This window comes from Leucoraja erinacea, unplaced genomic scaffold (assembly GCF_028641065.1).
Source record: "Leucoraja erinacea ecotype New England unplaced genomic scaffold, Leri_hhj_1 Leri_586S, whole genome shotgun sequence".
Lineage (NCBI taxonomy): Eukaryota > Metazoa > Chordata > Chondrichthyes > Rajiformes > Rajidae > Leucoraja > Leucoraja erinaceus.
The window spans coordinates 61,641-72,500 of NW_026576494.1; the positions used below are offsets into that span (position 1 = coordinate 61,641).

A 10,860-nucleotide genomic window follows, 5' to 3' on the forward strand; every position below is an offset into this window, starting at 1 on the left:
TAGTCTTTGCAAGGAACCCCCCTCCCAACCTGTATTCTAGGCAGGACATTGTGTTGCAATCTAACACCATAGAGGGAGTGCAGAGAAGGTTCACCAGACTGATTCCTGGGATGTCAGGACTGTCTTATGAAGAAAGACTGGATAGACTTGGTTTATACTCTCTAGAATGTAGGAGATTGAGAGGGGATCTTATAGAAACTTACAAAATTCTTAAGGGGTTGGACAGGCTAGATGCAGGAAGATTGTTCCCGATGTTGGGGAAGTCCAGGACAAGGGGTCACAGCTTAAGGATAAGGGGGAAATCCTTTAAAACCGAGATGAGAAGAACTTTTTTCACACAGAGAGTGGTGAATCTCTGGAACTCTCTGCCGCAGAGGGTAGTCGAGGCCAGTTCATTGGCTATATTTAAGAGGGAGTTAGATGTGGCCCTTGTGGCTAAGGGGATCAGGGGGTATGGAGAGAAGGCAGGTACGGGATACTGAGTTGGATGATCAGCCATGATCATATTGAATGGCGGTGCAGGCTCGAAGGGCCGAATGGCCTACTCCTGCACCTAATTTCTATGTTTCTATGTTTCTATAGTGCAGGGAGGGGTGTGGGCAGGACTGGGGGGCTTGAGTTATGTGGAGAGATAGGACAGGCTGGGACTGGAGTGCTGGAGGCTCAGCGATTAGCTTATGGAAGCTTATAAAACCACGAGGGGCAGAGGTAAACATAGACAATAGGTGCAGGAGTAGGCCATTCGGCACTTCGAGCCTGCACCATTCGCCATTCAATATGATCATGGCTGATCATCCAACTCAGTGTCATGTACCTGCCTTCTCTCCATACCCCCTGATCCCTTTAGCCACAAGGGCCACATCTAACTCCCTCTTAAATATAGCAAGAGGGAGTTAGATATAAGGTAAGGTCCTCAGTCTAGGCAAGTCTAAATCCAGAGAGCATAGGTATAAAGTGAGAGGTTTAATAGGAATCTGGGGGGCATAATTTTCCCACACGGTGGGCGTCTGAAGAAAGGTCTCACCCGAAACGTCACCTATTTGTTCTATCCAGTGATGCAGCCTGCCCCGCTGAGTTACTCCGGCATTTTGAGCCTATCTTTGTTGGTGTGTGGAATAGAAACATAGAAAGGTGCAGGAGCAGGCCATTTGGCCCATCGAGCCAGCACCGCCATTTAATGTGATCATGGCTAATCATCCACAATCAGTACCCCCTCCTGCTTTTTCCCCATATTCTGAGAATCCGTTAGCCCGAAGAGCTCCAGTACATCTAACTATCTTGAAAACATCCAGTGAATTGGCCTCCACTGCCTGCTGTGGCAGAGAATTCAACAGATTCACAACTCTCCGGGTGAAAAAGATTTTCCTCATCTCAGTCCTAAATGGCCTACCCCTTATTCTTAAACTGTGAGCCCCTGGTTCTGGACTCCCCCAACATCGGGAATATTTTCCCTGCATCTAGCCTGCCCAATCTCTTAAGAATGTTATATGTTTCTATAAGATCTAAGAGTGAGGTGCTAGGAGGTGGTTAAAGCAGGTACTGTAAAAACATTTAAAAGACACTTAGACAGGCCCGGTTTAGAGGGATACATGCCAAATGTGGGCAAATGGGACTCTTGGTGGGCATGGGCATGCTTGGGCCTGGGTGCTTCTGTGCGGTGAGACTCAGTCACTAAGCCACTGTACCAGAGATACAGGGCTCAGCGGTGGAGTTGCTGCCTGACAGCTTGCAGCACCGGAGACCCGGGTTTGATCCCAACTACGGGTGCTGTCTGTGCAGAGTTTGTACGTTCTCTCTGCGTGGGTTTTCACCGAGATCTCCGATTTCCTCCCACACTCCAAAGATGTACAGGTTTGTAGATTAATAGGCTTGGTATAAGTGTAAATTGTCCCTAGTGTGTTGGATAGTGTGTGTGTGTGATAGTGTCAGTGTGTGTGTGTGTGGGTGATAGTGTCAGTGTGTGTGTGTGTGATAGTGTGTGTGTGTGGGTGATAGTGTCAGTGTGTGTGTGTGTGTGTGTGTGTGTGTGTGTGTGTGTGTCAGTGTGTGTGTGTGTGTGTGTCAGTGTGTGTGTGTGTGTGTGTGTGTGTGTGTGTGTGTGTGTGTGTGTGTGTGTGAGATAGTGTCAGTGTGTGTGTGTGTGTGTGTGTGTGTGTGTGTGTGTGTGTGTGTGTGTGTGTGTGTGATAGTGTCAGTGTGTGTCAGTGTGTGTGTGTGTGTGTCAGTGTGTGTGTGTGTGTGTGTGTGTGTCAGTGTGTGTGTGTGATAGTGTCAGTGTGTGTGTGTGTGTGTGTGTGTGTGTGTGTGTGTGTGTGAGAGTGTCAGTGTGTGTGTGTGTGTGTGTGTGTGAGTGTGTGTGTGTGTGTGTGTGTGTGTGTGTCAGTGTGAGTGTGTGTGTAGTGTCAGTGTGTGTGTGTGTGTGTGTGATAGTGTCAGTGTGTGTGTGTGTGTGTGTGTGTGTGTGTGTGTGTGTGTGTGTGTGATAGTGTCAGTGTGTGTGTGTGTGTGTGTGTGTGTGTGTGTGTGTGTGTGTGTGTGTGTGTGTGTGTGTGTGTGTGTGTGTGTGTGTGTGAGTGTGTGTGTGTGTGTGTGTGTGTGTGTGTGTGTGTGTGTGTGTGTGTGTGTGTGTGTGTGTGTGTGTGTGTGGGTGATAGTGTCAGTGTGTGTGGGTGATAGTGTTAATGTGTGTGGGTGATAGTGTTAATGTGTGGTGATCGCTGGTCGGCACGGACTCGGTGGGCCGAAGGGCCTGTTTCCGCACTGTATCTCTAAATTAAACTAAGAGGAACGCCTTTGTTGAAGGACTAATCACCTCGAACGTGACACTCATGCTGCCGGAGATGTCGACACAGAACACAACGAGGGAGTCGGTGACATCCTCCACCATGGTCGGGTTCATGAGCTGTACATACACCTGGTCTTCTCTGCAGCTGCCCTTGTTGTGTCGATAGTCCAGACAATTCTCTTTGTGGCAGAATTCACATTCCCACATCTAAATGCAAACAAATATCTCCATATTAGCGAAGTTGCTTTAACAGTGTCTGGGGAAGGAGGGGTGGTTAATAAAGAAACGTTACACATTATATGCACGTCGCCACTTTTGGATATGATGTTCCAGTTGCACGACATTGCTGCTGTTATAGGTGGAGGTTTGTGTTCAGTTTTGGTCACCCTGCTAGAGGGAGGAGGTGATTAAGCTACACAGAGTGCAGCGATGATTTACAAGGATGCTGCCAGGACCCGTGCACACTAGTTCTGTTATCCCACTTTCTCACCCAATCCCGGCACACTAGGGGCAAATTACAGGTGGCCAATTAACGTACAAACCCGCACGGCTTTGGGATCTGGGAGGAAACCGGAGCACACGGGTCTTTAAGGGGGGAAAAATCTTTTAGGGGATGAGGAAAACATTTTTCACACAGAGAGTGAAACCCACACGGGTCACAGTTTAAGGATTAAGGGCCCTTGTGAAGGGGGGGGGTGGCGGTGAGGGGGTGGGGTGGTGGCGGTGAGTGGGCCAGACGTGGTGGGAAAGGGGGGGGGGTGGTGGGGGGAGTGAGCGGGGTGGGGGTGGTGGCGGTGAGTGAGGGGGTGGGGGGGGTGGGGTGGGTGGTGGCGGGGAATGGTGGTGGTGGCGGTGAGTGAGGGGGGTGGGGGGGAGGGGGTGGTGAGCGGGGGGGGGGGGGCGGGGTGGTGAGCGAGGGGGTGTGGGGGTGGGGTGGGTGAGCGGGTGGGTGGGGGGGGGAGAGAGAGGGGGGAAATTGCGAGGCCTCTCTCCCCTAACTTACGGTGGTGTGGAGCTCCTGGAATGTGGGTGGTGCAGGTGAGTGAGCGGCAGCCGAACAGTGGTGGCAGTAAGTCGGCGTGAATGCCAGGTGCCGTGGCTGAGGAACAAAGCACCAGTTGAGAACGTCCCCACCGAATGCCGACCCCCAAACGCCATGCTGACATGACCCATCACCCCATGACCTGGGAACCCACTGAGCGGGGAGTGACCGACTCCTTGACCCTCGACGCTCACCCTAACATGCGATGGTGAGCGGTGAGTGAGCGGATGCCGGTGGTGCCGGTGAGTGAGCGGACCCTGACCGCCACTGACCTCGGTGACCTGCTGTGGAAATCCCCGGCCTCTGGCCCTGAGCTCGCTGCACTGACTCTTCACGGTCACCAACCCCCAACAATAAATTACCTGCTGACCCCCGGACCCACCCACCCCTGACCCAACGCTGACCCCTGGGGGAATGCATGACCTGGTGGCGAGACCCCCGACCCCCGCCACCCCGGAGGGGTGGCATGACCTCCAACACGGGACCCCCGACCCATCGCGGTGACCCCTGGTCCAGGCGACCTGGTGGCGGTGGAGTGAGCCCCCCGATGGTGGCGGTGAGTGAGCGGGGAATGACGGTGGTGGCGGTGAGTGAGCCCTGGTGGCGGTCCAGGCATGACCGGGAACACGCCGACCCCCGACCCCCGGTGGTGAGCTGACCCTGGTCCAGGCATGGTGGCAACACGCTGACCCCTGACCCACCAACCTAGGCGGTGGCGGGTGCATCACTGAAGCCTTTAGCTGTGGGTGAACAAGAACCCCTTAGACCCCCCTCACCCCCGGTGACTGAGCGGGGAATGAGAAACAGGTGCGGGAGTGGCCATGCGGGTGGCGGTGAGTGGTGCTGCCATTCAATGTGATCATGGCGGATCATGAGCAATCAGTACCCTGTTCCTTTCGGTGAGTGATCCCTCGATTCCACTCCATGGCCCCAGTGACCCACCCCGGCCCCCTCGATCCCTGCCCTGGGGAGTGAACCAGAGGGTCTTTCCCCCAGATGGCACCATGGGGTCAGATCCGGGGATTGCATCGAGTTGTGGCGGTGAGGGAGCGGGGGGGCAGTGGTGGGTGGCGGTAAAGGGGGGGGGGGGGGGGGGTGGTGGTGATAGGAGCAGAATTAGCCCGTGGTGGCGTTTCCGCGAGGCGCCGTGAGTCTAACGGTGAGTTGCGGGGAATCGGTGGGGCGGTGGGAGGTGGCCCTCTTAGGAAGGGGAGGTGGTGGCGGTGTGGAGCGGGGGGGGGCGGTGGTGCCAGGGTTATTTATTTTCACATGAGCGATTGGTGGAAACGGGGAATGCGGTGGTGGCGGGGAGTGGTGAGCGGGGAATGCCGGTGGGTGGCGGTGAGTGAGCGGGGAATGCCGGTGGTGGCGGTGAGTGAGCAGGGAATGCCGGTGGTGGCGGTGAGTGAGCGGGGAATGCCGGTGGTGGCGGTGAGTGAGCGGGGAATGCCGGTGGTGGCGGTGAGTGAGCGGGGAATGCGATGGTGGCGGTGAGTGAGCGGGGAATGCGGGAAACGCGGTGAGCTGAGAAGAATGGTGGGGCGGTGGTGTGAGCGGGAATGCCGGTGGTGGCGGTGAGTGAGAGAGGTGGTGGGGGGTGGGTCGGGAGGTGGTGAGTGAGCGGGGTGGGGCGGGGGTGGTGGTGGTGAGTGAGGCGGGGGTGGGCGGTGAGGCGGTGAGGTGCGGGGGGTGGTGGCGGTGGTGGGTGAGTGAGCGGGGGTGGGGGCGGTGGTGAGTGAGCGGTGGCGGTGAGTGAGCGGGAATGCCGGTGGTGGCGGTGAGTGAGCGGGGAATGCCGGTGGTGGTGGCGGTGAGTGAGCGGGGGGGGGGCGGTGGTGGCGGTGAGTGAGCGGGGTGGGGTTGGTGGTGGCGGTGAGTGAGCGGGGGCCGGTGGGGGCGGTGGTGAGTGGTGAGCGGGGAATGCCGGTGGTGGCGGTGAGTGAGCGGGGAATGCCGGTGGTGGCGGTGAGTGAGCGGGGGGGGTGGGTGGTGGTGGCGGTGAGTGAGCGGGGAATGGGGCGGTGGTGGCGGTGAGTGAGCGGGGAATGCCGGTGGTGGCGGTGAGTGAGCGGGGGGTGGGGCGGGTGGTGGCGGTGAGTGAGCGGGGAATGGGGGGGGTGGCGGTGAGTGAGCGGGGGGGGGCGGTGGTGGGTGAGTGAGCGGGGGTGGGTGGTGGTGGCGGTGAGTGAGCGGGGGGGGGGGGGTGGTGGCGGTGGTGAGCGGTGAGGAGGGGGAATGCGGTGGTGGCGGTGAGTGAGCGGGGGGTGGGGCGGTGGTGGCGGTGAGTGAGCAGGGAATGCCGGTGGTGGCGGTGAGTGAGCGGGGAATGCCGGTGGTGGCGGTGAGTGAGCGGGGGTGGGGCGGTGGTGGCGGTGAGTGAGCGGGGAATGGGGCGGTGGTGGCGGTGAGTGAGCGGGGGTGGGGCGGTGGTGGCGGTGAGTGAGCGGGGAATGCCGTGGTGGCGGTGAGTGAGCGGGGAATGCCGGTGGTGGCGGCGAGTGAGCGGGGAATGCCGTGGTGGCGGTGAGTGAGCGGGGGTGGGGCGGTGCGTACCTTCCTTGATGTCCATCAGCTTGGCCAGGTTGACCAGCACCACATTCACATCCTCCGTCAGCTCCTGCCCGCTGGCCGTGTGGCCCACTGTGGAAACACACGGGACAGGTCGAGACAACATGTGCAGGAACAAACCCCACACCTTCCCTCCACAGATGCTGCCTGACCCGCTGAGTTACTGTATCTACAGCTGGAGACAAGGTGTTGTGGACACACAAATACAGAGGCTCCAAACGGATGTGGGTCACGGGCAGGAACAGGAAATTAGTTTAACTTGGCATCATGTTAGGCATGGGCATTGTGGGCCGAAGGGCCTCTTCATGTGTTGCTCTATGAACTGCAGATGCTGCAACCCCAAGCAAATACAAAATGCCAGAGGAACTCAGTGGGTCGGGCAGCATCTGTGGAGGGAATGGACAGATGAGGTTGCAGGTGGGGACTCTGCTTCAGATTCAGTGGCTCCCCGACACCAAGAATCTGTCACCCCTGACCCCTGGTCCAGGCATGACCTCCAAACACGCTGACCCCCGACCCATCGCCACCCCTGACCCCTGGTCCAGGCATGACCTCCAAACACGCTGACCCCCGACCCACTGCCACTGACCCCTGACCCAGGACTCCAGGCATGACGGCCGACCCCCGACCCCCCGCCACATGACCCTGGTCAAGGCATGACCTCCAACACCCCTGACCCCCCTAACCCCGCATGACCCTCCAACCGAGTGGCCATCGACCCTTTAGCTAGTCGCCATCAAATGTGATCATGGCTGATACTCACAATCACTAAAGCCCTTTAGCTGGTGCACCAGAACAAGAACCCCTTAAAGACCCCCTCAACCCCGCACTCATGGAAACAGACACAATACAGTGCAGGAGTTGGCCATTCGGCCATTTGCGAGCCTGCATGCATTCAATGTTCGATCAGGGCTGATCATCCAATGAGGATCAGTGCGCTGTTCCTCCACCAATCAGTAGGGGTCACTTTCCCCAATCACCCCGGCCCACCATCATCGCCGGGGCTGACCCACCCATTCCCCTCGACAGATCTACCCCATGGGGTCAGATCCACCCATCTACATGATGGGTGTGGGGGGAGCCCAGATCTACCCAGTGGGGTCAGGGGGGCATAAAGTCGGGACGGGTTGTAGTGAGGGGAGGCTGGGCAGTGTGGGGGGGTCCTAAAGGGGGGGGGGGGAGAGCTAGATAAGTGCTAGGAGCAGCCATTACGCCCGTCAACAGAGTTGAATCAGGGGGGAAAGGGGAGACGAGATAGCGTGGACGAGTGACAGTCTATGATGGGCCATTACTGTATTCTCCTGAGTTGGAATGCAGGGGAAAGTCGGGGGGGAAACGAGGGAATGCCGTGTTGGTGGCGTGAGTGAGCGGGGAATAGCTCGTACAGTCTTAAGTGGGACAGGCCCTTATGTTACAGCGGGAATGCCGGTGATTACGGTCCTTGTCAAGGAATTCCGGTGGGTGGCCCCCACAGGGGGTGTGAGTAGCGGGGAATGCCGGTGGTGGCGGTGAAGTGAGCGGGGGAATGCCGGTGGTGGCGGTGGTGGTGGGGGAATGCCGGTGGTGGCGGTGAGTGAGCGGGGAATGCGGTGGGTGGCGGGGAGTGCCGCCGGTGGTGGCGGTGAATGCCGGTGTGGCGTTGGTGAGTGAGTTGAGGAATGCGGGGTGGTGCGGTGAGTGAGCGGGAATGCCGGTGGTGGCGGTGATGGGGGGGGTGTTGGGGGCGTGGGGGGTTGGGGGGGGTGGCGGGAGTGAGCGGGGGTGGAGTGAGCGGGGGGGTGGTGCGGTGGTGGCGGGGGGATCGTGAGTGGCGGTGAAGTGAGCGGGGGTGGGGCGGTGTGGGCGGACAGAGTGAGCGGGGAAGGGGTGGTGGACGTGTGTGGCGTGAGCGGGGGTGGGAATGCCGGTGAGGTGCGGGGAGTGCGGTCGGTGGGGCGGTGAGTGAGCGGGGAATGGCGGGACGTGAGCGTGGGAATGACGGAGGGGAAGCGGCGGTGGTGAGCGGTGGAATGAGGTGAGCGGGGAGTGACGTCCGGGGTGGCGGTGAGTGGGGCGGGGTGGTGCGGTGGGGCGGTGATCGGAGCGGGGCCGGTGGTGTGGGGCGGGGTGGGCGGTCGAGTGCAGCGGGGGGGGGTGGCGAGGGTGGTGGCGGTGAGTGAGGGGGGGGGTGGTGGTGGCGGTGAGTGAGCGGGGAAATGCGGTCGGTGGCGGTCGAGTGAGCGGGGGTGGTGCCGGTGTGGCGGTGAGTGAGTGAGCGGGGTGGGTCGGTGGGTGGCGGGTGAGTGAGCGGGGGTGTGGGTCGGTGGTGGCGGTGATCGTGAGCGGGGGGTGGGGCGGTGGTGGCGGTGAGTGAGCGGGGTGGGGCGGTGGTGGCGGGTGGTGGCGGTCCGTGGCGGGGGTGGGGTCGGTGAGTGGCGGTGAGTGAGGGGGGGTGGGGCGGTCCGTGGTGTGAGTGAGGGGGTGGGGGGGGTGGTGGCGGTGATATTTGAGTGGCGGGGGTGCCGGGGTGGTGGTGGTGTGAGTGAGCCGGGGGTGGGCGGTGGTGGCGGTGAGTGAGCGGGGGTGGGCGGTGGTGGTGGCGAGGAGGGAGAGGGGGAAGGCCGGTGGGGAAGGGGGGGGGGGAGGAGAGCGGGGGGGGGGGGGGGGTGGTGGCGGTGAGTGAGCGGGGGTGGGAGGGTGGTGGGAGGTGAGTGAGAGGGGGGGCGGGAGGAGGAGGGGGAGAGGGTGGCCAAGGGAGACGGAAGCGGGGGTTCGGGGGCATCACGTGGTGGCGGTGAGTGAGCGGGGAAGTGGCGGTGGTGGAAGACACACGGACAGGGGGATGGCGGTGGCGGTGAGCGGGGGTGGGTAGCGGTGAACAGCGAGAGGCGCGGGGGGGAGGATTTGGGGAGAGGTCCAGTGTGAGCGGGGATGGGGGAGAACGTGCGAGGTGGTGGAGTGGTGGGAGAGAGTGTGGAGTCTAGCGGGGGTGGGGCCGTGGGAGACGGAGAATAGGTTGTGGAGAGAGAGGTGGAGGAGTATATAGTGAGCCGGGGGTGGGGCGGTGAGTACAGCAGGGGTTGACCAGGTGGGTAGATGTGGGTCACATCCAGGATTACAGGAACCTGCCCGCTGGCCGTGTGGGCATGTGGAAAGGGCTACTCTGGACAGGTCGAGAGGAGGCTGGATGATGTGCCGGAAACAAACCCCACACCTTCCGGGCTAGCAAGGTGCTGATAATGACCCACTGAGTTACTGTATACACGGGGAGATTCAGTGAATACTGTGTGACAAGGTGTTGTGGACACACACAAGGTCACAAGAGGGGGTAGCAAACAGATATGTGGGTCACGGGCGGAATGAACACTGAGTTAACTGTAACTTGGGGGTGACTCATGTTAGGCATGAGGCATGTGGGCGAGGGCCGAGGGGGTGCACTCGGTGTGTGTGTGTGATGCGTTGGGTGTGCTCTAGGAAACTGTTGTGTGTGTGTGATGCTGCAACCCAGCAAGCAAAGCTAGGAAGTGCCTTTGAGGGGGATAGATGAGGGTGGTCGTATGCCAGCACTAGAGTGGCTAGAGAATGGAAGATTGAAGGGGGGAGATATAGGGGGGTTGGGGACTCTGCTTCAGAGGGCTAGAGGCTCAGATTGAGAGATAATTAGGGACAAGGTCACTCGGAAGGGGGGGGGGAGGGGAGGGGGAGAGGAGAGGGGGAGCACGAGAGGGGGGGAGAGGGGGGGGAGAGAGAGGGGGGAGGTGAGAGATTTCAGAGAGCGAAGGGGGGGAGAGGGGGGGGGACCGACTTGGGGAGAGGGGGGGGGGAGAGGGGGGGAGAGTGTGTTTGTTCCAGAATCGGTTTGATTCGGCCCAGGAGAGGGGGGAAGAGGGGCAGAGGGGAGAAAAGTAGGGGGGCGAGAGGGGGGTGCCAGGGAGGGTGAGAGAGGGAGGGGGAGGGGGAGAGAGGGGGGGGAGAGAGGGGGGGAGAGGGGGGAGAGGGGGGGGGAGGAGAGCAGGGGGTATAGGGGGGGAGGGGGGTGTATATATATGTGGGGGGAGGGGGGGGGGGGGGGAGGGGGGGGGGGGGGGGGGGGGGGGGGGGGGGGGGGGGGGGGGGGGGGGGGAGAGGGGGGGGGAGGGGGGGGGGGGGGGGGGGGCGAGGGGGGGGAGTGGAGAGGGGGGGGGGAGAGGGGGGGGGAGGGGGGGAGGGAGGGGGGGGGGGGGGGGAGGGGGAAAGAGAGGAAGAGAGAGAGAGAGGGGGAGAGAGAGAGAGAGAGGGGGGGGAGGGGGGGGGAGAGGGGGGGGGGGGGAGAGGGGGGGGGAGAGAGGGGGAGGAGGGGGGGAGGAGAGAGAGGGAGGGAGAGGGAGGGAGGGGGGGGGAGAGGGGGGGGGAGAGGGGGGGGAGAGAGGGGGGAGGGGGGGGGGAAAGGGGGGGGGTGGGGAGGGGGGGGAGGGAGGGGGGAGGGTGGAAGGGGAGAGGGGGGGGG

The 10,860-nt window shown here is 61.0% G+C and overlaps 1 protein-coding gene across 1 annotated transcript in view; it reads right to left on the bottom strand.

The window, feature by feature from the left end:
• Positions 1–10,860, bottom strand: part of LOC129694232 (circularly permutated Ras protein 1-like) — a 39,040-nt gene that overhangs the window by 24,554 nt on the left and 3,626 nt on the right. Inside the window, exons 2-3 of the mRNA XM_055630946.1 lie at positions 6,381–6,467; positions 2,813–2,992 (exon numbers count right to left, since the gene is read on the bottom strand). Coding sequence (XP_055486921.1) covers positions 2,813–2,992 — 180 coding nt within the window. The 5' untranslated portion in view covers positions 6,381–6,467. The remainder of the gene's footprint in view (positions 1–2,812; positions 2,993–6,380; positions 6,468–10,860) is intronic.